The sequence below is a fragment of the Anser cygnoides genome, chromosome 4 (genome assembly GCF_040182565.1).
Source record: "Anser cygnoides isolate HZ-2024a breed goose chromosome 4, Taihu_goose_T2T_genome, whole genome shotgun sequence".
NCBI lineage: Eukaryota > Metazoa > Chordata > Aves > Anseriformes > Anatidae > Anser > Anser cygnoides.
Genome location: NC_089876.1, coordinates 71083462 through 71111284, shown reverse-complemented (window position 1 = coordinate 71111284; position 27823 = coordinate 71083462). Strand labels below are relative to the sequence as shown.

The 27823-nt window shown below is 39.3% G+C and overlaps 1 protein-coding gene across 3 annotated transcripts in view; it reads right to left on the bottom strand.

The window, feature by feature from the left end:
• The window catches only part of SMARCAD1 (SWI/SNF-related, matrix-associated actin-dependent regulator of chromatin, subfamily a, containing DEAD/H box 1), a 44974-nt gene extending 17522 nt beyond the window's left edge, over positions 1–27452 (bottom strand). Inside the window, exons 1-8 of one of the 3 annotated variants that reach the window (XM_013189538.3) lie at positions 26990–27452; positions 17531–17705; positions 13920–14097; positions 11280–11343; positions 6963–7051; positions 5196–5285; positions 4474–4558; positions 2583–2965 (exon numbers count right to left, since the gene is read on the bottom strand). In XM_013189538.3, the coding sequence (XP_013044992.3) occupies positions 2583–2965; positions 4474–4558; positions 5196–5285; positions 6963–7051; positions 11280–11343; positions 13920–14097; positions 17531–17705; positions 26990–27176 (1251 nt within the window). In that variant the 5' untranslated portion in view covers positions 27177–27452. Of the gene's footprint in view, positions 1–1942; positions 2509–2582; positions 2966–4473; positions 4559–5195; positions 5286–6962; positions 7052–11279; positions 11344–13919; positions 14098–17530; positions 17706–26989 lie in introns of those variants that run through there. The other 2 variants (XM_066996369.1, XM_048049440.2) reach the window with 2 other exon arrangements.
• Positions 27453–27823: the final 371 nt, after the last annotated feature.

The following is a 27823-nucleotide window of genomic DNA, read 5'->3' as shown; positions in this document are numbered from 1 at the left end:
ATCTCCCTCCCTTTTCTCCTAGTCCCCACAACCCTTCTTGTCTGCTGGCAGCCCTTTAGCTTGTCTACCCATGTCACCCATCTGCTCTCCTGGTGTTATAAACCCTAATTACCCATCACAGAAGATGCCCCTCAACTGCTCCTCAAGATCACCAATTTCAGCATCACTCCCTCTTTTATTTTAGCTCCATGCTTTGTCTGGTTCTACAACAGCAGACCACGCTTTTAAATTCCCACCTGTCAGAAAGCAACATGCTTTGACTCAGAAATACACTTTTTAGGAACAAGCATCCCAATATATGTAACCTCCTATTCTCGTTAAGCACACAGTGTATTCAAAGGGAGGTCACAAGTAGTAGCCCAGAAAACCATTGATTCTACAAATGAAGAAACAGATAGCTAAAGCCTCCAAGAAATATCCAAGCAATGTTCATGCAAGATAGTATTCGATAGGAAACTAGCTGGGAGCGTTACCTCTAACATGGAAAACTGCATAAACCTACGCTCCTTGAAGTTACAGTGGATCTACAGTACGGGCACTTATAAGTTGCCAAAGTAATTCATTCTTGTGAGTAAAGACATTTTCAGCTCTCTTCATTTACTTTCAAGAACCTTGTTTATTCATTTTTTTCCCCTGTGCATTACAAGCATCACTAGATCAAGCTAAACACCTGCCTTAAGTATTTTTACAGCAGATATTTAAATAATTCCAAGTATTCTCAGTAATTTCTTAAGTTTGAAATTTGTTTAAATCCATCCAAAAAAAAGTCTTAGGGCAACTTAAAAGGTTTGTCTAGAAAAAGATTAGTGTTTTAATTTAAGTTTTCCTGGAATAAGTCATCCAATTTCTGAACAGGCTTTCCTATTAATGCCATTAATCTTCACCTCAGGCTGAGAGCCTTAAGATCTTCCCCAGTTCTCCTAAATAACAGTAACATCTAGTGCTTTACAAAGGTTTTACCAAAATAACTTCTAGTATCTTTACAGTAGATATTATTACAGTAAAAATACACCTTAAAATTAAGTCAATTTCTTCAATGCTAAAACAACCAACTCTTTACATTATTCTACCACTCCATTAATTGGTAGGGAAAAATGCTGGGTCACTAAGCTACTGGATCTTTATAAACAATTAAATCACTGATATTAAACATCTGCTAAAGTTTCCTGCAAATTACTTCTACTCTGGGCAAGTATTCACAACACTAGACAAACATGTGGTTGCTGACAGCAGCAATCTTTAAGAAATATTCTGAACACGAACAGGCCCATACAGTTTTTCTGTTAAATATTTTACACAGAGAAAAGGGTAAGAGCCCTGTAGCAAATATTTCTGCAGAGAATTAAGCTCAGGCAAAACCCAACAAGTTTAGAAAGGAACTGCCGTGTGACAGATGTTCTGTAAGAAGCCAAAGGCTTGAGGCAAAACGGATTTTTTGCAGCATATCTGTACCTCGTTTTTTTCTTTTTTTTAAAGGATCTCTCTGACCTCCCCCATTTGCAAGACAACTCTTACAAAGATCATTTTGTTTTCTTGAAAGTTTTTTTTTTAGTAACTCTTGCTGTTTTGTGGTAAAACACATAATAACATTTATTATTTGTTTTTATGCATATTGAAGAAATCATATTCTCTAAAGAAATACAAACAGATCTTGTATATATTAGTGGGGGTGGTTTCAGAACACAGACTGATTAAAAAAAAACACAACACGTACCAGTTACTCTTTAAGAAGGCCTACACAGTTATTGCCTTAAAATTCAAAGCACTAATAATTAAACCAAGACAGTCTGCCGTAACGCACTTCAGATTTCTTATTAGAACATTGCCCGTATTAGGTCTGACGTCCTGCAGTTAACTGAAATGCATGAAAGGTGAAGGCAACAAACAAACCATGGGAAACATTTGAAAGTAACATCCCAGTGACAGTAGATAATCTACTTACCAAGAGCTATTGCTTTCTCTTCTGTTGTGGATTGTGGTTTAGTCTTCTAATGTTTTACCTTTTGTTAATAAAAACACAGCAGCTTGCTCCATTAAAAAAATGGCTGCGCTGCTTAGCTAGCAAAACCATGCTAGAGACAAAGCTGAAGCAGATTAAAAAAAGAACAAAACACAGACAACGACTGTTCCTTGTCTAAAACTGAAAATATCCATGCTGGCATCTTCATCATGGAGCTACCCTTGAAGCTGCTGCTGCTGCTGCTAAAGTAGCTGCAGTAGAAGTTCTGCCACATTCTCGTCTCCTGCATGGGTTTTCAGCTAAAACAGCTCAGAACAGGCTAGCAAACACCTCCTTCCTAAATGAAAGCTCTAATTTCTTCTTCTGCAGTGAAATCAACCAAGTTTCTACGCTAAAAGGTGAGTGACAGTAATGTCAGCCAATCAGCTTGAGTTTTTCAGCAAAATCACCCCTTAATTCATTCAAAATTAGGTCATATGACACTGTTTGAAATGCTATTGGCTTACAATGAATGTAGTATTTTAGCCTAATCAGGCTAAGGCCACCCATCTATGCCTCTCTAGACCGAAGAGACCTTGACTCTAGGCATGCTGGGGATATTAAAACAAGAATGCAGACTTACCAGAGCTTCCCAACTATTAAAGGGCCGGAGCGCTATTATCTTCTGAACCTTTTTCTGAGAACACTGGGGAATCAGTGTGAGTTCACTGGGGGAAGCATCTTGGAGGAAGCTAAGGATTTTAGCTTTGTAACCATCCTCCATCACTTCGTCACCACTGCTGTAGTCCTGGTCAAGGGAGCTACCACCTTCTTCAGAAGCTGACTCGTCCTCCGAGTCTTCCATCTGTCTTTTAGTGCTCCAAACACTTTTGCTTTTTTTCCTACAGCCGTTATGCTCTCTCCCAGAAGATTTCCGCTTCAACTTCTGTTTATTCTCATCACCTCTGCTGTTTGCAGAGACTTTGGTCCAGTCAGAAACTTCACTTTTGGAAGGAAATTCCACGCCTACAGGTGTGGTATAGAGAAGGCAACAAGTCAACACATACTGGTTAAGGGCACGTTAAAACCCACTGTTCTTCCAAAATAAAGTCACATCTGTAATATTAAAATTGTGTTTTATATCAATACAGCGCCTCAACAGCAGGGGTTACCAAGAAGGGAAAAAAGAGCAGCAAATGCCCTTCAAGTCTGTTTAAAACACGTAAACAGTATCAACTGGGAGTAGGTGAACAACACTAATTTGTATATTGCTCAAATAGCACAGCATTTTGAGCAACTATCCTAGAACACAGATGAGCAACACGATGTTGTACGTGTGAGCTGCAGAAGCTTTGAGGTAAGAGCAACCTCTTATAGCTTAAGAGTTGTGATAATACTGCTAGGATGAGATACCAGTCCCACTCTATCCAACTGCTAAGAAACGAATTCTGTTTTCAGTAAACAAAACAACTTTCACCCCCCACCCCTCCAAATTATGAATTCTTCTGTTATACGGCATCTCAGTGAAGCATTAAAAGCAGGGTAACAAGAACACACGCCTGCTAAAGGAACTGGAAGAACTAGGTATTTCACACCACAGTAACACTACTGCCTTGAATTAAGATGGAGACTATTTAACAGTGTGTGCAACTCATTTTCAGGAAGGATCCCCCCCCCCCCCCCCCCCTTGCATCTCACTTGCAATGCTTTTTCTTCTGCCCAACCCCAGCTTCCTACTGAGTGACTCCAATCCCAGTATCTATTGTTTCTCCTTCTGATTATTGAGAAGGTAAGGAACCAACCTTAGGCATACTGATAATTGGATTCCTTTCAAGTAGAGAGAACTAAGAATAGTATCCTATCCCCAAGAGCACTGGAAACAGCTGATCTAGCAAAACACACACATTTCTGACAGCTGTGTAACACACTGAAAAGTCATCAACTCATTAAACAGTATTTAAGTTCTAATGCGCAGATTTACCTGGGGTCACAGTTTTTGAGTTCTTGTTCACTACCACAACAAATGTACTGATATTTATATATTGGTTGCATAGTTTAAGGCCTGTTTTTAGTATTTTCCTATACTAAAAAATATTTCAAAAAGATAAATAAGCTTATGTTGCACGTCACCTATGCAGATATTGGCAGTTACTGATTTACAAATTACTCAAGTTATAAAAAACAACTTATTTTTAAGGAAGTGGAAGGGAACAAGTGTCAGCTTTGATACGTTTCAGAATATATTTTATGACATACTCGTAAGTAATTACAACTCCTTATGTAAATCTATATTAGCAAGGCAAAGATAATTATCTCTTACAAAGAATGATAAATCATGATACTGAAAAGTAGAGAAAAATCCAGTTTCCTTCTTTTACCTCCATCTTTCCTTCCTCAATACTATTTTCAAGTATCAGTTAAAGTTTCCAGATGTAGCGCTGTCAGGACTGTCATTGCTGGACATTAGAAAAGATTTATACTATAAGCCTGTTTGTTTTGTCTTGGCATAAAATGGATTATAAGTCTGTCTTTACCTTCACTGTCTTCTGCAAATACTCTCAGGGCTTCTTGTGCTTCATGAAACACCCAGTTATGTTCCTGAAGTACATCTCTCAGTTCCTAGTAAGCGATGAGAAATTTTGTTTTGTAGTTAAGATAAGAAGAAACTAGAATTCTCTATATATTAACACTGAGATATGAACACTTAATTTTAATCCCATAAGGCAAACACTCTTCCCCCACCCCCATAAGTCAGAGGATTCAAAAGAAAGGAAATCAGAAGTAGAAAAACCTTCAGTTCATCTTTAGCACAGACATGCACTCCACTTTTCAAAAGGGTTGAACACATCAACAAGCTTTGCTTCCAACAATTTAAAAGTACAGTATTAGAAGGCCCTGATCAGTTGCTGAGTATCTTCAGGTACCAAACTACTGCAACACACACACTATACCTCATTGTCTGTGGGGGGAGAGGGCCAGAGGGAAGGGGATTTCCCCCATACATTTTATAAGAGGCCAGGCTCGCCATCTGGACCAAAACAGCAGCGCAAAAAGTTCTGTATAGTCTTTGACTAATTCCAGCTGCTCTCAGTCAAGGGCAAATTGCATTCCAAGGGCAGGAGCAATGAAGGCCTTCCTACCCTTGAAACCTTCTGAGAGCACTGCTAGTATAAGGACTGTTTCATTTAGACTATTGACAGCTACCATTTTCTTAAGAAGTCGAAATCTGATTTGTTATCAGGAGACATAAGCTCACCTCCTTATCCAATGCAGGGAATGTATTCTGCAGCTTCTTTACAAGCATCTCTCTCTTCTCCCATCGTCTTTGGGATTCTGATCCATCCAGCTACGTTAAAAAAAAGAAATCTGTTTTAGGCTTAATGTAAATTACAGAAAAATCAAACCTAATCAGTATTGCTTACCTTAAAGTCACTTCAAATGACAAAAGTGCTCAAGACAAATCCAAGTTGCAGAAGTGATTCCTCATACACAATCAATACTCAAAATAAGGCTAAAACTTTCAAGAGTGTAGAAAGTCTTCAGTCATGAAAGACTGCCATTCTTTATTTGATTAGCATATACAGTGCAAAGTTACATATCAAAACATAAATAATTTAAAGTTATCTAGTTTGTATTTCTTTAAAATAAAAACAATAGTTAGTAGTGATTCTGCATGATATTTCAGGCAGAAGGCAGTAGGGTTAACATTCAGGAGGTAAAGTAAGTTAAGTTAGATTAACAAGTGTGTAGCATTTAACCCGCCAGAGCCTATAAACACGTCAATTGGTGTGTTTATATGAAGATTGATGTGTTTCAAAAAGAAACAAAAACACAACAGAACCAATGCTGTGTCAAAGCACCGTCAAGTCACATCAAAACTTGGCAAAAAGTTTTTGTCAACCTGAGTTTCACAACAGCTACTCTAAGTTGGGGAAGAGGGAGGTTTCTTATGACCGAGTGCCAAGATTTCTACATGCCACAAGCTGTTTTGTTATGTACCCAACACAAAAAATCAAACATGTTCCTTCTCAGAGCACTGAACGCAAAGCGGTTACACATCTACTTATCTACAGCAAAGATACTAACATTTTTATTTACCTAACTAAATGAGGGTATTTGCTGAACGAACATAAACCAGATCACCCAGACGTACTTCCAGGTAACAGAGGACATGGTTCCTTCCCTTAGCAAGCCTACAGCATCATTAGGAAAAGGGCGATGGTAAATACAAGAGCCAGTAAAGGGATGAAGCATGCTCTAGCTTTTGGAGTCAGTTACCCCTGAGAGAAAATTTCTCAGCATGTGCTAAAAAACGTGCAACTATTTCCATTACTAATCTCTAGTACAAATTTTAAAAATCCTCATTTCAGCTGATTTTTTTCCTCACTCCTCAGTCTTTTAACTGTAACAGAACTGTTAAGCATAGAAATCAAACTACTGCCTAAAACCAGGTCCAGTGAAGCTTGTTTGGTACACCAGCTGGGTAATAGTTCAGTATCTGTACACAAAGGTCAAAGTAATCATTCCATTTAACTTATCTGATTCATTGCTTTCCAAGATTTCCCTGTGCCATAGTTCTTTTCCAACCTAAATGATTCTATGATTCTATCACTACTATAGCAAAGGATAAGAGTAACAAAAGATGTCGAACTTCACCTATTTGAGGAAAAATAAGGAATGACCTGATGAAGCAAGTTGCCTCATAGCTGATAACTCCCGTTAACATTCACAGCAATTGAACTATACCCAGTGCCTCACACACTGCTGCTACCTGTCATCAATTTCTACCCTGAGAGCAGTAACTAGACTAATTAGGACACAAAACTATAAATATTAAAGAGCAAAACAGGTAACTTCATTTAGCATTGCCAAAAAGAATAAAGCAGAAAAACTCAGAGAGCAAGATTTGAATTTGATGGAATTTTCTGATAAAAAAACACCGAGTTCATGGCACTACTGTCGCTGATCAAGTCAGATGCTTCCACTTACTTCACAGCACTTAGACAGAAAAAACAATACTTACATGATTAGTTTTTGGCTTTTTTGGAGCTTCCTCATCACTGTTGTCACAATTTCTGGGGGAACCTTTTAGTTTCCTTTTACGAAAAGTAGCTTTAAAAGGAAGCAAAAAAGAACTGGAAATTACTTTCATTACGTTTACTTCAATACAGTAGGGTGATTCAAACCAGAACTATAGTAACTACTTGTTAACTGCACAAGATGTTGAATGGTCTTCTGTAGTAGTTTATTACTACAGTCCACAGGTACACAGAAACTCCAAGCAAAGCCGCTGCTTGAAAATACGTTTCTTTACCTTATTTTCCTCCTCAAGTTTTATTTAGTACTCTGGCAACTAAGCAATCATGTCTCATAGGAAACAGCTTTATTTTTTTAAACTGCCCCATATTTTTACGTACGAGTAAAGTTGTATCTTTCTTTTAACAGCAGTAGTTTTCCAAATGAAAGCTAATTTTATTTAAGCTAAGTGCTTTTGGAAATTTGGTACTTAACCAAGGCTAAAACCAAGCTATGAGTTATGATATGCACTCCACTGCCGATCTGGAAGTGCTGGTGATTGATTTCTGGCTCAGGTGCACACTAGAGGTTACTATCAAACAGTTTTCAACATTAAATCAAAATGCTTGAAAGAGAACTATGCGTATTAAGTCAGAGATAACCAAATATCAGTGATACCTAAATTATTTATGAATAGTTTACATGAGCCAGAACTTTCTGAATATCTTTGGGCCCAGGTGATAATCAGAGATTACCATCTTAGCATTAAGACCTGCCCAGTCAGGTGCATTTTCACTGCCACGATGCATGGCTCATGAAGTTACATTACCACTACTTCTCCATATTAATTTTGCTTGAAGCAGCAACTCTTACTAGATGAATACTCCTTTTACTATAGTTCAAATTATTTAAAGTTTCCCAATCTTTTTGGAAGCCTGCTGGCAGATATTTCGAGCTTTCATGTCTGTCACAAGCATCTGCAGCCAACCTCTCGTCCCAGACTGCCAAAGGACAGTCAGCAAACAAGCAGAGCTCAAGTGATCACACACAAAAAACATGCTCGCTTTCAAATCCAAAAGACGATATGGACAACCAAAACAGCTTTAATTGTGAAAAATTAAGTATTCACATCTTTGCACAGAAACACATTTTTGTATGAAAATACTTCCAAATACATTTTCCACTAGACTAATTCCCTCTGGTATCAAAAATGGAAGTGGCACATAGATTAAAAAAAAATAACACTTCCCAAAGACAGAGTAGTAAAGCATCAGCAATAACTAGCTCTTCATTCAAGTTCCAGATATCTACCAGAAAAGACTGGTAAGATTTTTCACAGCATATTCATTTCTACATATCAATATAAAACACACAGAAGCAGCACACCTCAAAGAATCCAGAGAACATGTCGACAGAGGGGAAGCAACTCTCCTTCAGCATTCAGAGAACAATGCGCTTGACTTTTCTGCCCAAGAATCTCATTAAACAATATGGGCAGGAAAAAAAAAAAAACACGCAACAAAAACATACTACTAGCTTAAGACTGAAAAATGTGTTTAGCCTTGATACCAAGGCTAAGGGTGGTCAGGCTGCTGTTGGGTAAAGCACTAGAAGAGTTAAGGAGTCATTACGCTTAAGATCAACTAGAACTGCTTTCAGGTTTGTTAATTCTGAACGTGAACAGGGACCCTGCAAACCTCTCTGCCACACAGGCTTCATAGAGTATTTCCAAGATTACCGTCCTTTCTTTGAAGTCATGGGCTGAATGATCATTGGTCTTTGGAGGAAAACCAAAGAAATAAATAAAACTGGTCAAGCGCAATTTGAGTGACAATTAAGCTGCAGTGGAGAATCTGGATAACCACGATCTCAGGAACCTACCAATATAAAATTACTTATAAATCAGTCTGTGATCATCTAAAACTAAACATATCTACAACCGAAAAACAACTTTCTAAAGGCATTCACTTTGCAAGGTATACCTAATTTTTGCTTCCTGGGCCAAGGCAACACTGCTGAGGGAATGAAGAAGCTGTATGATTGCTAGACAGGATTCATCCTTGGAGTGTAGGCAGGGTACATGGGACCCTCCAGAGAAAACGTTACTCCGTTTTTTTTTTTTTTTTAATCAATAAGCAATGAGAAAAGTAACTCAAGGGTTTCAAATTTTAGAGGCACTTGTAATTATTTCCACTGTTATTTGCTGTTACCACTACAAAAAACAAAACACCTTGTGACAGTGACTTCCTTACACTATTATGAAAGGGACAGTCATTTCTGTCTGTTCAAAAAGCAGTAACATCAAAGAATTTTACTTGAGGCGTTAGCTCAGAAGAACCCACACTGATTTCATAGTTTTCAAGATGTACAGAAAGCAACAATGGAAACGAATCACGAGAAGCAGGTATTGCTGTAACTTCATGTCTTTCATTCATGCACACTTTTTTTCCCAGTATGTCACATCTGATCTTTGTACCAGTAAGTTATCTGTAATGATTCTAATTTTAGTTATAGAAACAACAATTTGAACTATACAAATACAAGTTTTGTCACTGTTAAGGAAAGGACCAAACTGAGAATGCTTTGTCAGGCCACTTTTTTTTTTTTTAGCCAAACTATGCTTCATAAAATTGTATCGTCCCTCACTTCTCACCCAGTCAACACCTCATAACAAGTAAAGCATATCAAAAATTGACATGGAGAAGCAGATGTTCAATGATGTTTCCACTTTTTAAAAAAATGTGTCCAAAATGAGATGATTTATACCATCAGGCATGCTCATTCTTAACTAAATATTTTATATAACAGAGATGATTAAAGAGAATTCTGCTGCCAAGATTCTTCTGTGGGCTTCTATCGAAAGCATATGAAACAGCACTCTTAGATCAACACAAAAATGGCCAAAAGGCAGGGTCTAAATACCAGAAATCAGTGTTTTAGTTCAGACATTGAATTGCACCAAAATTTAGAGATGTCTATTAGCGTGAAGTGTTTTAATATTAATCAAAACCCTTGAAAAGTAATCATAATCTTCCAGGAAGGGTTTTTCCAGGAGCAGCACTCAGAAGTAGCATGTCCCTTGAGAATGTGTTGGCTTCTTCCCGCCTATGTATAGAATCTGATCATGCACACAGTGATAGCCTCAAAATACTCGACAGTCAGAAAGCATGGTCTGGTTAGATTAAAAGGTTAAAAATTCTGTGTTAAAGAGGTGTTTTTTTTAAAGCTTTTCATTAACTATTAAAAATCTTGTAAGTTGTAATGTTTCTCCTCTTCTGATTTTTATATACAACAGGGAGAACGGAATTATCAAAAGATCATCTTCTACGTTAGATAGAGAATAAAACTATATTCTTCCTCAGCACAAGCTTCCTACAGATAGTTTCCAAATCCATGGAAATCCAAAATTAAAATTCATCTGGACGAAAAGACACATGAATCAAATAAAATAATCAACAGTGATTATAAACAGCTTTCTCCATCCTATCCAAACCATGAAGATCTTTCAAGAAAGTCACAGACAACTAAGCTGTAAACAGACTGAGACTGATAAAACAGCTTTTTAAGACATAATATTCAAAATGACCTTTCACTCTTCTCCCCACCACGAACACATGATAAATCAATCAAAATGATTAACAGAATATAGAGGTTTAAACCCTGAACTTAGGTGATGTCAAGAGCAAAACCCAAGGCCTGAGAATGATGACCTTTTTTACATGCTTACCACTTCCTACACATTCCCACATCTTGGGATTCTTTGGTAACATCACGTAACATCATGAGACTGCAGGAATTCAGATGCAGAAAAAGAAAACCCTAAACAAGCTCTGGGGACTCAAAGCATGGTTTGGAGGATGTTTTGCTACAGAACCATGAGGAATTGTCTGCAGTAGTGTTTAAGCCTACCACTTCTTACTCGGAATTACAAGTCTATAAGTCAACCTGAAGAGAAAATCATGACAGGGCTTGACACAAGAAAGTTCTAGTTAGAAATGGCTACATACTCCAGCACAATTTTTTATCACCAGATTTCTCACCCACAACATTTAGTACTACTGTCTTTAACCTATTACTATTTACCTCAACTTCCAAGCAACAAAGGAACTATTAGCAAGAAAAGTAACTTACTTAAAGACCCCATATATATATATATATAAATATATATATTTATATATATATAAAGACCCCAAAGCCGTCCTAAACTACACAGAATATATTTTCCTTTTTTTTTTTTTTTTTTTTTTTTTTTTTATATTTCTGAATTTTGGTATGCATCTTCTTCTCATCTTTCCCCTTGGACAGTCTGCAGCTTCAAACATACCTTCATCACTGAACTTCAAACCAGCAGCTATCGCTTCATCCATTGTGTGCGTCGATTCTATCAACTGAAAAAAAAACCAACGGCTAAGTGGCAAGATTTAATCCAGATGAAAAGAGGACAACGATGATAAATAAGCAGGATTGAAATACACTTTGAAAAAAAAAAAAACCAACTCAAAACCCTAACACCCAAAAGTCATTTATTGTAAATTCCAAATCCAAAACCAAAATTGACAGGTACTAAATCATCACCTAGACTGATTACAATCACATCAGCTGTATTTGGCAACACTTTGTATTAAAGCTGTTTTCAAGTATGTTTTTAAATTTAATTTATTTTACTTTCTTTTCCCCCTCCTATTTCACAAACATATGATTAGGGAAGCTGAGGCGATTCCAGATAAGAAAGGGTTAAGAATGAAACTATTAAAGGAGAACAGAACATTAGGTGTAGGGCAGGAAGCAGATGTACGGACAATGTATCTCAAAATAGGACATACGGGCAATATATCTCGAACAAGACATTGGAATCCAAGATAAGAAAATAATGAGCAGAAGATTCGAAGAAAAAACAGTCCTTGCGGTTAGGAAGAAAGCTAATTCAGCAGAATCCTGACCAAGGGTGAAAAGTACACTGTGAGGAAGACTTATGGCCTTCCTCTCTGAGACCACCGACCACAGCTCGACGACCCCTGCCCAAGACCACTGAGAGGATCTGCGCAGGCGCAGGACACAAAAAACTGATTAGCATGAGAAGCGAGAGTAGGCGGGGTTAGATAATGAATATGTATAGGCGTTAATAAAATATTAATCACTGTGATGTATAAATTTGGGACGGCTTTTCACTTCGGGATGCACGATAGGCGGAAAGATCCCCCGTGCATCCGGCGCCGTCAATAAAGAATAAATCACTTAAAGAAATTGGATTTATGATCTTTGAATCACATATGATGGAAGTTTCAGTAAACTTTTTTTTTTAAATCTCCAAAAACATTTTATGCTACTATCAGAAAGCCAGATGACCCAAAAACCTAACATCTTAACTCATGAATTTTTTTATATACCGCTATGTCACAGTGGTTGATTTCCTGGAATCGAATTTAAACCATGCCTCCAACAGATTATCTTTCTTGCAGCCTTAGATTCTTTTCTCCATCTACCTGCAATCTCAGCATAGATCATTCTTACAAATTAACTGAATATCGAGACTTATAAAGTAAGTACTGCTTTTTCCAAGCATGGTAACTTCAACAAAAGCAAACAGCCTAAAGGTTACAAACAAAACAACACACATAAAATGAGGAGATCTGATTCCCAAGCATCTGTTCACATTTCTAAACACTGCCTTACAATTTTACTATAAACATATTTTCCTTTTGAAAGGAGCATAGGAGTATTGCTTACTATTTTTTCTTAACAACATTCACTGGTCATGTAGGGCTTATCAGGACAAGCTGTTCCAGATCCTTTGTGAAGAAACAATAGATTTGCCTATTATTCCCTCATCTTCCCTCAAGAACGTTGTGGATATGTAATCACGGAAAATATGCTTGCACAGCCCTTACATACTACAAAGTTGTGTTGATAGAGGAGCTCTCTTATGCTCTCCTGAGAACAGATACCATCAGCACTACATACCACTAAGCATTTACAAACACCACTGAAGTCACTCCTCATTGAACCCACAAAACAGCAAACAGACACACTATACAAGCATTATTTCTAGTTAGTTTCTAGGCTACTATGAACCGTTCTCTCTTTGGTTTAAGTACATTCTGTGTGGTAATTGAAACTTCATATGCTCTGGGCATTTACAGCATAATTTATACTATAACCTCCAGGAGAAAAAAAAAATAAAATAAAAAATTGCTATTTGCAACCCCATAATCACCCAGCAAAGAATACCAGTTGAATTTCTGCACTTCTTTAAGGATACTTGGGCAACTAGGAAACTTAATAGATTAATTTAAATGCATTTATCTTTGAAAACTAAAGCTACTGAAAAACTATTTACGTATCAGCACTTAGAGGTAAGCTTAATGAAGATATATTTTACTGTAATAAGTTACCATAATGTTACAGTAGATTTGTGCTGTACATTGGAGAATGGCCAAGAGTATCTTAGGTTTATACAGAGGCATAATTTTAAGAAATTAGAGTAATTTCAAGCCTACTCTTTTTGCCTCACTGGAAGTAGTACAGGCTTTGAGCATTAAATCTGATGAAAGCAAAGGGGAAGTGTTTCATGTAGTGTAGCTAACAATGATTTCACTCATTCTGCATTAACCAGTTAACTGCACTCCAGCAACAGCTATCACTAGTTATGAACCAAGGTAGCTCTAATTAAGGTTAAAAGTCAGGACAGCACAAAGTAATAGAAAAATGTACTGTACCCTAGAATTCACTGTTGAAGAGACCTGATTCTTTTATACATATCTATACGCACACATACACACACTTTAAAAAAAAAAAAACACACAAAATAAACTTCCATGATTGTACTTCCCCTGCAAGGAGTATTACTTTGATAACATCTTTTGCTAGGAAGACTTGAGGCTCTTCCCTCTTGTAATGCCAAAAGCATAAAATACTGCCTACAAAACAGTCATCAAAATAAAGTAAGAGAACAGAGCATTATTACTTCTAGTAAATCCTGGTCACTTCTCTGGGGGAAAAGTTCCTTCATTGTTTGCAGCTTTGCACCTTTGATATCTTCCTCCACACCATTCTTCATGTCTGGCAGCTGACCTCCACCATTTACATAAGCCAACTTGGTCAATTCATCCTGAGGCTGCTCATCATCCTTAGACTCTTCAGAGCTACGATGTATGAGGGACAGATAAAGAATTAAGTTTTATTTTTGCTTCTTACATTTTACTCTACAAGAACATCACTGTAAACCCAAACCAACAGGATTACATGAGTAGAAATTTATATGATTAAATTGTTAGCTTTTTAAAAAAACTATTATTTTTTAAATAAGTTGCTGCATATTATTTAAGCACATTAAACATATATTATAAAAAGAAAAATACAGTAGTAAAACTGTCGCCCTCTCCAACTTCCCCATGAGACACTGTTTGAAAACAGTATCATAGAAGTAAGGAACAGTTGAAATCCAGTTTCCTTCCTTACAAGACATATTTACATGTACTCAGTAAAATTGAGCCAAGTTGTACCCAAAGCGCTATCTCCTACTCAGGGAAAAATAAAGCATTTATGGTTTAGTATACGTTTCTGCTTACAGTAAACACATTTCAACTTGGCAAAGGGAAGAAGGAACAGACAAAATACTATGACTTACCTTTGTACTGGGGTATAAGAGGTTACTTACACCTCGATTTAACAAAATTGGATCAATTTAACAAAAACATCAATACATTTCATTATTTCAGATAACTGAATTACATCAGACTATCTCAGTTTGTTTCAAATGGTCTAGTGTTTATCTGCCCAACAGACAAACAGATCTAAGTTCTTTATAAAAAAAAATAGAAAACTTTTCAGGTGCAGCATCAGTTCCCTGTCCTAATTCTCAGCTCAAAGAAATAAAATGTGAAGATCCTTAAGTAGTATCTTAAACATCTCAGAATGTGGGTAGAACCCCTTTCAAAAAAAAAAAAAAGTGGAGTCCTGAATTTACTGGAAGATTTGTTATTACAGGTTGCTTTTTCTGCAGGAAAGCTCTGTGTATTTTTGATGATACTTAGTTGCACAGACAAGATGGAATGTAGGCACAGGTCTCCTATCCTACTGCCCTCCACTGATGCATAAAACCTCCTTTCCTCAACTAAAATTAAACATTATGGAGTTTGCCATTTCATCAGGGCACCATTACCAGAAAGACTTACCTTTTATTCTTTATGCACATACATAGGTAAAAGACTAAAAATACACCCATTTTTCTGGCTATAACTTTCTTTAGCAGTTGAAACAGGTAACTTGCATTAGTTTTAGAACTGACACAAAACACATGCGCAATTTTGAGACAACTTTTCCTTGAGTAATCCTTTCCTCCCTATCCTGTTCAAAAGGCACACAGACACCTGGACCCTCTGGTTGTACTATCACCAAAAAACGAGTATACTAAAAAAAAAAAAAAAAGATCCTTAAAACAAAGAATAACCCAAATTCCTCTTCAAATCACCAACCAATCTAGTCATAGGCTTCAGAAGGTCATTCGAGCATCCCCTTAAAAAGTCGTAACAAAATGGCACGTTAAAATTTATTAGCATATTTCAAACCTTTCTGCCTTAAGGAAAAAACTTTCTTTATAAATTGTATATAAAGAGAACGTCAACTAAAACTGATATAGTAATACTGCAATTACCTTATCCTTTCCTATCAGGGATTAACATCTAAATACTTGTCAACAAAGCCAGAGTTGCATACATCATGTCTTCTCTACAATCACGTTCCTAGCAAGCATGAAGAAACGCTCGTGTAACCACTAAAAGAGTATGACTCTGACCCACAAAGTCTATTATGTTAGAATTGTTTTTCCAACAAAGCCTAGATAGCAACTCACCTAGGGAAGCTTACCTCACTTAAGGCTAGAAAATCTGTACTTTCTGCTCTAGAACATCTTTTATCCAGGATAACAGAGGCTAGGATACCCAGAAATAAAGGAAGAAATTCACAAAATCCCCAAACTCTAGGTAAAACATGTACCAAGAAGCGCAGTATAAAGACACCTGGTCAGCTGATTCTGTGCAAAACCAAGCTAAATTCAGCACACGCCAGAACTAATAAGCCTGGCCAGACCCAAGCTAAGTCCTGCCATACTCTTCCTTCCAGTTTTAGCTCACACAGAATGCCACTCGTGAGGGAGTTTAGTGGATTCAGTGTACATCAATTAGCACCTGAGCCAATGAGCCATGACAAAGTGTTGAGCAGTGGGGTGCCTAGTGCATCAGAGATCAGCGGCTACAGAGGAATAATGAAGAGTACGAGAGGATATGGCTCACTTTAGACACAGATGAATCGTTGGGAGCTGCTTTGGTATCTGTCTGTCTCTCCCCCAGTAATCAGATTACAGAGGGGAAACAGCAACATGTGGCTCTGCAAGTTGGATCCTGCATGGCTTATTAGCTTCTGCTCCATACTGCACGGAACTGATTGTACTGCTTCCAAATCTGGTTGATCCCAGAAGCAGCACAACTTTGTTTACACAGCACTGCACACAAGCCAATATGGTGCATGCAAACACCTTGCTGCCCCTGTATCCTTGCACAATCTACAACTTAAACCATTTGCTCATAGATAGATAATGAGCTCCCTCTGCAAACCACTGAAGATCTTTTTTTTCTTACCAAGTATCTGCTATAGGTTGAGACTTCAGGAAAATGCATAAAAAACACAATAATTTCAGTTAATAGTAGCAGGGAAAAGCACTTTTTCATGTCTGCTGACAAGCTCCAATAACTTCATGCTCTGCATAGGGACTGAAAATTGGGCCAAGACCCGTTGCTATTCCCATTAAAGTTAACAAACTTTATTTCAAGCAGGTTATCAACATATGCAGGTTAAACCATCCTGTTTTGCTTGGCAGAAATACAGTTAAGGGGCACAGACAACCAGCACATTCTGGTCACACAGATGTATAACTAGCAGATAATAAATAGCATGGGTTTCTTCAAACCATTCCAGCTGGTCGTGTAAGATACCTGCACATAGCTCGTCTCTCCTGCACTCTCAATGCTCCTTTTTTAGCACCCACAAAAGTGACATGTGCACGCTATTTTCTTCCCTGCTAACTCATCAAAAAATGTTTCTAAATCACTAACAAATTTTCACTAAGTATAATAAAACACATCACGCACCTAATACATAATAATTCAGCTCAAAAAAATCTTACACTACACACAGAAGCAGTGCTTGCCTTCTTGTCCTTCTATAGTTTCATTAAAAACAAACAGGCTTAGACAAACTCCAATACGTTTTAAAACTTAAAGCTAATATTTTAAAGTTTAGCTTTGAAGTGCCATCAAAATAATTTCAGAGGGACAAATGTGCAAACTTAAAATAAACACCATGCATATCGTCCAATATCATGGAATTCCTCCCTCTTAAGCCATGTTCTCAAAGAAGACACTTAAGAGCTGTATTTTTTTCCCCTGAAAATCAAGCAGAGTTCAGTTACGTCGCAAGATCTAAAGCCAGAACATAGTATCTCATTTTTAATCCAGCATTACAATTTAAAACATCATATCAGCTTGCATAAACATTACACAAAACCAGGTTAAAGCTTACATTACAATCACATCTTCCGCTGGAGCCTTTTTTAATTTTGCAGAATGGAAATTTCTTGGTTCTTCATCTTCACTGTCTGAAGACAAGTCTAGGAATTGTACTCCTCTTCGACGCTTGAAATAAGACAGCTTTGTTGTCCTCTCATCTTCAGGAGTTTCTGGTACGCTGGAGTACCCTGTGCAAGCAATTTCAATAGGAGAAAAGATGGGAGAAAATGACTTAGGACTTAAAACTTCAAATACTTATTCATACTTATAGCATCAGATAGCTATGACTTTATCATACAGAGCAACCACTTCAACAGAACTCATATCCTTATGCACGGAAAATTCCTGTAAGCTGTAACTTACCTGGCAAAATCACCTCAGTGATCTTATTTCACACACACAGAAGCCTGTATAGTATAAACCACAAAGTTTAAGAGCGCTAGTAATTATTTAAATGCATGTTTATCTTGGGAGAAATAAACAAATCAGCAGAGTCCTCTGAGCTACTTCCAGGCTAATCAGGACACGGACAGACACACAGTAGTGTATCTGATGGCTGATTTATAATCTGTTGGTCACAGCCTTTCAGGAAGGGTGCACCACTATTACACTGAAGATTAGAAAGCTACGCTGAGGATCTTAACAGGTACAGATGCAAATCCTATAGATACGATCTAAGTACCCAGTCTTTTCCACATTGTGCTCTAGACGATTCTTATGTAGGAAACTTAAAACACAGGACACTTGGTGTATTTTCAAGGTAAACAGAATCTGTCTCCACATGTACATACTGTAATTGCATCTCACAAACCATGTATTACTTGCCATGAAACTTGTAAAACTGAGCCACTGTGCCTGCACTAACCTATACTGAATCTTCACTTCTGAACATACTCAGAAGACAACCATGAGCATAAGCAGCCAAGCTATTCATGCAATTCCTGAACTAGTAACAAATATAGCATGGTAAAATCCCTGTCAGCTACACCTGAAGCCAGTTCCATGCACGTATCTAGATGGGGAAAACATGACCGCACAGGGAAATGACACAGCATGTGATATACAAAATGGGTCTTGAAACTAAAGCAGAGAGAGGATCAGAACACTGTAAACCAAAACAAAAAAGCCTGCACTTTATTAGACTTTGCTCTGTCGCCCTCTTCCAGCACTGTACCAAAGGCACAGTGTGCTCTAACCTCACATATTGTGTATTTCAAAGTGGTTATTGTGGTTATAACTGTAAAATTCAGATGCTCCCATATGAACTTGGGCAGGTTAAAACATATGGCTCAATCCAGTACCTACCAAGGCTGGAGCTGTTCTGCCACTTTTTTTGTTTTAAAAAAAAAAAAAAAAAAAAAAAAACCAAGACACTAGGAAAAGACAAATTTGTAGTTGACTCACGTGGACTTGAACGTATAGCTCCTATCTCTGCATCTTTATATGTGCACTACACATAACTAAATATTTGGTAACAACTGACAACTCGTAAGTGTGCCATTTCGTGTCAGCAATTGAAGAAAAGCATTCAAAGCATTTTGCAGAAGCTATGAGCCCAGAATCTCAACCTGACCCAATGCACTACTCCCTCACGCTCTATCTATACTTCATTCCTTTCTACTAATTTACTATTTTTATAGCCAGTGATGAAAAGAACTACTAAACAAAGAACGGTTAGTATGCCAAGTAATGTTGTTTAAGACCAGACAAATTATGAACCCTGGAGGCACATGACTGAAGAAAGGATGAAGAATGCACGGAGTGGAGAATGTGACAGCTTCAGAGAGCATCTGCTGTACAAAAGTAATCTTGTAGAAAATAAATTTAAAATAACTCACTGTGGCAGCATTTGATAGAAACACAAAAGCACAACGATAAGCAATTTGCTGACACTAAACTGCTAGGCGATACAGGCTTTGAAAGGCCAAAGGTACCCAATAAACTAAAAAATATGGTACTGTTATATAGTGCACTGCTGAGAGGGGAAAAAAAGAACTTTAAAATGGAGATTATTAACATCAATTACAAAAGTAAGAATGATCTTAACTCAAACTTCTTTAACATCCATGAATAGCTCAAAACAAGTATTCGTTACAGTCAATCTTCAGATGATTTTAGCTATGCAAAGGTAAGATCTTACAGAATACATGAAACACACATCTAACCAGGTATTAATCCATCAGGATGAAATACAGGAGTAGGAAGATGGAAAAGCACATCATAAATCAGTTTTAATTCTCAGCTAAAAACCTCTGTGATCTGACACTCCCATATTTCATACTGACCACGTCTAACAGGAAAGGTTTTGTCTTTCTTTCATGCCCACAAAGGAACTGCTTCCCAAGTGACAGGCAAGTTTGCTTCCTACCCACTGCTGCTGTTACCCAGTCTATGTTCCTTGCAGAACCACAGGCATTAATCAGAAATGAGCGCTGATGAAGCAGGACTAAAAATGTAACGCCCAGCTTGTTGAACACACCAAGGCAAGATTCATGCTTGCCACCATTCAAGGGTCAGGCAGCTTTCGTTTCAGTAGCTGTTACAGTTGGAAACCTCCAGATTGACTTCCCTATGGAACAGCAGACACTGTAATGAGTCTGAGAGGGGCCAGCTGAGAGCGCATCATCCTTCTTACTGACAAAAGCTCCCATACTTGCTCAGATCCCTATACATCTGTCCTCACACGCAAAACCAGAGCTCTCACTTATCTCCAATTGAATAAAATTGCATCCTAAACACAAAACCTGGTAGCCCACGTCAGTGCCCTCATGTGTTGGGTTGCCCTCACCTGGAGCTGCCTCGTGCACATGCAGAGGGGCGACTCAGAGCCTCTGGTCCCTGCCTGACTCCCCAGACCACCTCACTTCCTTGCTGGACCAGCCCGGTACCAGCTGGCAGTCACACTGACACAGGCATGGAGATTCCCCTCACTCTGTATTCAGAACACCATTTTAATGAGAAGACAGGCCTCACTATGACCATCAGGAACAAGGCATGGCCAGAAGCATATGCCGCCCATTTTACATATCACTGGTCTCTTTTAATCCCTTATCCCTCTATTTTCTTCACACTTGTTCCTCCTCAAGCCACTCCGATCCCTCCCTTTCCTTACTTCTGGCTCCTCCCAACCACGCCCTCGCAAGTTTTGTATTCTCCCCAAAAGCCATTATCCACATCCCACAACAAGCTCCATGCCCCCAAGGCAGCAGTCCCCCCATCTTGGGGTGCTCCCAAGGGCCTGGCTGCTGACTCACGGCAATGGGTGTCACGCTATGCCCACAGGGCGATGCCTCTCCTGGGACAGCCACAGGAGAAGCTGGGACAGGCTGTGTTGTTCAGGCTCCCCTACCTGCCTCTGTGCTCCCTCGGGGGTGCAGAGATTAGGTGCTTTTACTCAATGTACAGCAGAACAAATTCCATCTCCGCAGCTGGTACTGAACAAATGGGAGCTCCCTGCTGTTAACAGCTTCCGATTTATGCTGTAAGAGGACAAAACTCCAAAAACTGATAAAGTATAGCTATATTTTCCTATGAATGACAGACAATAATATACTCTGAATTGGGAGGCAGATGGGTGAAAAAACTCTCCAGACTCATTTCCTACTCCAAAGGAATTCAGAATAAGAAAGACTAAAAAAATACACAAGGCAGGTGCAGGAGACCCGGCTACAAAACTCCTGGGAGAGTTGAGTTTTACTGATACAACTGTCAGTGGAAATCCTCGTATACAAGGACTTCACATCCTCACCATGTAAATACAGCATCATGCGCATGCTCTCCCCTCTAGCGTGTCAACCCTTTCTTAAAACTAACGTGGCAATGTGTCAAACACCAATGCTGCTTTCTCAGCTGCCGACTCTGGAAACAGAACTTCAGCTGAAAATAGCAGCAGTTTCTTCTGCCTGTGCTCAGCAGCACAGAAACACATCAGGCTGAGCTACAGAGGTAACCTCCGGTTTCAGAGCTGATTTGGCAGAAGAGGCTACAATAAATTCATCTGATAATCAAATGCAGAAGTGAGCTACATGTCAAATTCCTTTTTTTATGAAAAGAGACTTTTTTCTATCAATTTCAAGTGTGGCAAAAAAAATACAGCAATGATTTTTAGCGGGGCCAAGTGTCTCACTTAGCGAAGCAATGGCATTACCTCGAGAAGCCCACACTGTAGCTTAGTGTTTGTTCCAAAATGGGACAGGCCCTCCTGCAGTCAAGACCAACACCCTAGCAGCAGAGAGTTCTCCAGCTGTACTTTTTCCTACCTGTCCACATTTGGAAGGAGACATGCTGTCTCTTACAGAGCTGATTTGCATTATGTAAAACCTATATATATGTAGATAGTTTAAGAAGAATGCAGGAGAAGAGACATTAGGGTAAGTATCAAACACTTTAATTGAATTTAAATATAAAGACGTGGGCAAACTTGTTCCAGCAACCTCTCTCTAGCTGGTTGAAAAAACAGTTCTAGTTTAGCAAACTAAAACACAACATTTCTGAACGTTATAAAGATGGGCTAGCCAAGCGAGGGTTATCGCAATAGCACAGAACTGTGCGGAGTATAAGAATTGAATAGAAGTAACATAACATCTCTATAAGAAAAAGGAAACATTCCATCTCTACTGAATTAACACAATCGATCAAGCCAGTTTGCATGATCTTTGCCTTGTAAGTTAGGCTATATTCCAAACACACTCCTTCTGCAATAGCAGGTCACGCATGCAGGCAGGCAGGCACTCATTACAGCTTTGGTAAGAAGCATCCTTATTGGATATAAAGAGAAACCAACTAGCTTACAAAAACAACACAGCCTTCAAAACGATTTTGTTCTTTAGAATAGGCCTTGCAAGAAGTTTAGGTGTAAATGAAAAGTGTATTTACTTCTCCACTTGGTGCCTTCTCATTTTATTTTTACTTTAAACAGCAATCACTGTTCCTGACAGCTCCTAACCCCTATACCTATGAAATGCTGAGTTACTAGGAAAAAGCATTCTCCCTCTCAAAAAAAGCACTATTTCCTTCTTCTGCTTCCTCCACCTATTCCATTGAACAGAATCCCTTGAGAGGACAGATGGGGGGAAAAAAAGTAAGTCACACATGCAAGAAGAGGAGTCCTTCCCATGTATTTAGAGCAAATCATAACCTTGTACAGTAGTATTAGTTTAAAAAAAAATGAAAAAACCCAACAACTAATTTTCGCTCTCATGAAAAAAGACTCCATGAGAATAACTGGATCCAACTGTGCACAAGTATGTGGTGACAGTTTTAAGTCAGGGACGATGGTATTCAAATGAAACTCTTTCAAACATCAGAGCAAATGCTGTGTTCAGCATGGTCAGTAAACACACAGCTCCTCTACTGAGCTTCACTATATAACCTGACTTTTTTTGTTTTTAAACAACATACTTTCTACAGTCTTTCAGAAGACATACCTAGTGTGGAGCCACGTTACAGAGCCCTATAATTCTAATTATAACCTACAATACAAACCACACGTCATGATCAAAGCAGCCTGGCCCTTTCTTTCCTGAATAAAAATAAAATTGAAGTAATACTTTGAAGCTTACTATGTTTACGACCACTGCACAACAAACTCATAGAAGGTAATTTCTACCCAGTTTCAGAAAGCAGTATCAAATGCACATTGCTATAGTCTACAAACTCATCAATATTCCTGTTTCAAAGAAAGTCTTCTTCAGTTGCTAAAATAATCCTAAATATCAATAATAGACTAAGATGCTTCGTAAAGATACCATTTAAAAATGTTTAGTTCAACCTATCTTCCCAGGAATCCTCAGGGACGAGGTACTGAAGTCATTACTTTTTTTCCAGAAATGATTAAGTAGAATGATATCCTATGAACTGTGGCATAAGCAAAATATAAGGCTTCCTCTGGTCTTTAAAAAAAAAAGAGGACCACAGATGAGAACACAAAAAACATGTAGCCCCAGTGCAAGTGAATGACATAACACTGAACACTGATCCCTGATAGTTCAATCATTTGGGTTATATATTTGAACTGCACAGAAAAGATATCAACAAAAACAATAATCAACCACCAGTAACAGCAATGGTTTAATTTCATCTACAACTTTTATTTCCATCTACTGTTAACAGTTTGCAAGCATGATTTTTGAATACAAATCTTATTTTGAAATTCCTGATTATAGTTATTTTAATTAATATACTTCCACCACAGCTCTGCTCCATTTCTACAGCTGGAATAATCTCATTATATTAGTACACCAGGCTACTTACAATTAAGATGACAGTTTCACCACATAATAATAAAACCTAATGTGTGAATTATTTACTAAGTAACACTGATTTCTACAGAAAATTGCAATACACTAACCTGATGCATTTCCACAGCTTTTTAGGACAGTATCTTTCAAATATGATCTGGTAACTACCCCTCAGTCACTGATGGTCCTACCCTTCAGTGAAGTGATGTTCAGAATTAATCACCTCTAACTCAGCTGCAAAGTCACTGCAAGCCTGCATCGCTTGCAAAATACATAAGCGCATAAAGACAATCCATTGTTCTGGCCATCATACTGCAAAACGTTTATTAAAGCGTAAGGTATGTACGTTCCACACAAAGCAACAAGAAGCATTACATACCTAGGGTGCAGAACAATCTACCAGTACTAGCTTGTTCTGGGAAAAATAAAAAAATATCTGAAACGATAATGGTGTTTCATGCAAAAGACACGATCTAACTTTTTTTTTTTTCCTAAAAAGAATGGAATTACTATTTTTGTCTCTCTTTGTTAGAAGCACTTTTTGGGATATTCAACAAATTGGAAATCCAAAGAAATCCCTAGGAAAGGACGCTGAACCATTCACCTCTAAAGGAAAGCATCTGATTTTAAAATTCTTTTTACATACACAATATGACTGCGTGATACCAACTTAAGTGGGACAAAAAAAGTCACCCGTTATTTAATCAATTGTTTTGGTTTGTACACATGAACTAAGGAACAGTCTCCCCTTTTTCTCAGCTCTATGCATCAATATTTTTCAAATTCACTGTGTTTGTCTTCTGAAGAAATACAGGTAATTGTTGTCCTCACGTGATTTACTGAGCACTTCCAGAAGGTTATTTTCAGCTAACTTGATGTAAACAGCTTCTTGTACAAAAAAACTCAATACTTTTGCTTATGCAGTTAGCAGTAGAGAGTGTACACTGTGCCCTAAGCAGGTCACCTCTGCATCTGCTCGATGATAATACAGAAAAACAACAACCGCCTGTTTTATTTGACCCAAAGGAAGAAAAATTCTGTCTTCCTGATGCTGATTAGGAAACAAAGAGGACACGCAACTGCTAAACCAATCTAGCTTATTCTTCCACATTTAGGTATCTCATATCTTACAGACAAAATTTGAGTTCTTTATTTCCACTTAACTTCTATAGGCTTAGAAAATGTTACATGATTTTTAAAATAGTCAATTCAATTAAATGGGTTACATAGAAACGATGCGACTTTTTTCACATATTTGCGCAAAACCACTCCAAATTCTTTAAACACTCAATGTTTGTGAAAAATGAAGCACTACGTAAATGCTAAGTACTAGTGATTACATCTCAACTTTAAGCATTAACTGGAACCCCTGTTCTACACCAGCATGTGTTCATGGTATCTTGCCCTGCACTTCTACTTAACTCTGATTTACTGCTGGTTACAATTGCCTCCCACGTGTTTTCTCACTATTACTTAGCCTTCCACAACAGTTCCTCTTTTAGGCTCCCTTTTATTGTACTCTTACCAAAAAAAAAACCCGATGCCTCTCTATAGTGGGTATTCCTTCCCTCTTACACCATTCATCCATCCTCTGTCCTACCTTTGTAGGATATAAGCCCCGCACTTTAAAAAACACAAGCTCCAAACTTCATTGGTCTTGGTAGTACATGCATCCACTGGCAAAGTCGAGCCTTTAATTAAGGTAGATTAAAAGAAAAAAATTACAAAGACAAGCCACAAAACAAGCAGCATCATTCATTAGTATTCATCTATGCCTACCACCCAAGAGCACTGGCAATCAGTATCTCCTACACTGCAGAAAACAGTGACTTACCACAAACAGGAAGACTACTTCTGTCCCAAAGCACACTTCCTCTGAGTGCCAGTTTTTCTAGCAATCCTCAACAAGACACACACATGCAGACACAGTAGCTGCAGATTGCTTGCTTCCTGTGGCATCATAGAACCATTATGGTTGGAAAAGACCTCCAATATCATCTGGTCCAACCATTCTCCCTGCCACCAAATCACTCTCTCTCCTTTTGGACAGGCTATTTAACTGCAGACTGGCAACTATCAAGCCAAGATTCTTGTTCTTTTATTTTTAAACATGAAACATTCATTGATATTTAATAATACACGCAAGACAGCACTCCAGTCAACTGAAAACAGTCAGCCTGCACAACACCAGAATTCATGGAATAATCAGTCTACCGTAATGTTGTCTGGCTCACCTGTGAAAGAAAGAGGAACTCCTCCTTCACATGAAAGGTTCTCTTATCATATAGATAAGCTACTACGATAAATAGCCTTCGAAACTGTTAAACAACACCAACGGATGTTACTCCACTAGTACCTAAATGCGTAATCAGTTTGCCTGATCTCTCCAAGGACGCTTGCATCTTGACACCTGTATCAAAAGTCAGATAGAGTAAGAATGTCCAAAACGTACGGAATGAAGAACGAAAATGACTTGTTGCTGATCCGTTCTCACACCTCCAACAACAGAAAAGCTGTCAGCAAAACAGGGAAAAAAAATCACAAGTGAATGTGACTGTGCAGTTGACAGCCATTACAGCAGCATACCAGTATCAGCTGATGAATCCAAACATAACCAGCATATTGCTAATGCATCAGCCAAACAAAACAGATGCCTACATAAGCAAGCTTTTTCACGTTTCCACGAAAACCACAAGCTATTGCCAGCAAAGGGGACTGCTGCAGAACTGCTAATATAACCGGCCTGTGAGGACCAGCGACAGGCTTCTCGGCTCTTTGCAAAACCAGGCCCAAGCAAAAACGAAAGACAGAAACGAACGCTTGTCTTCGCTCTTTTCAGCGTTACCTGTGATGTGCGTTACGTTAGCCTAGTGAAAACGTTAAATATGTGTAGTATTGAGATCACCAGAGAACAGAAAGGTTTTTTTCTCTCTGAAAACCTTAACATATTAGCATGAAAAAATAGTAGTAGGGGAAGTGGTATATGAATAGGAAAGACTAATGTATTTTAAGCACAGCTTGCTTTCTGAACTGGAAGAACCATTCCACCTCTGGTTACCAGGTTACTGAGTTGACCGTAAACACGTAGATTGAACCATTTAAACATCCTTTTGTGGAAATCGCTGTGAAACACGCACGCACACGGCAGCGCCTTCGCAAAACACACCATACAGAGCCACAGCAGGACCACGGCCGCTTTATTTGCAGAAACGCGGCGGTGCCGCCCGACTCACCGGTTCTCTCCGCCCCGCCCGAGGCCGGCGAGCCGGGCCTGCCGCCGTCCTCGCCTTCACCCCGCTCCTCGCCACCGCCGGCCGGGGCGGCGGCGGCCTGCCCCCGAGCCCCCAGCGGCCGGGCCTCCTGCCCCGCGCCGCCTCGCCGCCTCTCGAAGCGGAAGCGGTCCAGGTTGAAGAGGCTCATGCTCACCGCCTGCGGGACGGGACGGGACGGGACGGGACGGGCGGCACGCACGGTCGGCGACTCGCAGGGCGGGCAGGGCGCGGCAGCCCCCTCGGCCCCCTCACACGCACCTGCCGCGCATCGGCGCGGCGTGAGGGAGCGGCGCGAGCCGAGCCGGAGCCGAAGCCGAAGCAAGGAGCCGAAAGGAGCCGAGCCGCAGCGGGGTGGCGGAACCGCTTCTCGCCCCGATGGCGGCTCCCCGCTGCCCCGCACAGCCCGAGACGCCGGCGACGGCGCTCCGTTACGACGTCACAGAGCTCCTCCGCCCGCCCGCCCGCCCGCTTCGCGCGTTTTCGGCGCGGCGGCCGCTGGTCCCCGGGGACGCGGCGGCGCCCCTCAGGGTGTGGAGGCGCTGGGGTGTGGGCGTCAGGTCGCGGTGTGTGGCCTGGGTGCTCGGGGAGCTTGGTCTGGGCAGGGGAAGGCCTGTGGAGTTCACTGAGGGCAGCTGAGGCCAAGGCAGTGCACTCACACACGTCAAAAGGCTGAGAGGTGCCAGAGCTCAGAGAGGTACCAGAGCTCAAAAGGCTCAGAGGTACCAGAGGTACATGTGAAATAACGTGCTGCAAGGCCAGGCAGGAATAAATAAATGTTATCTTGGGCAGCCAGGT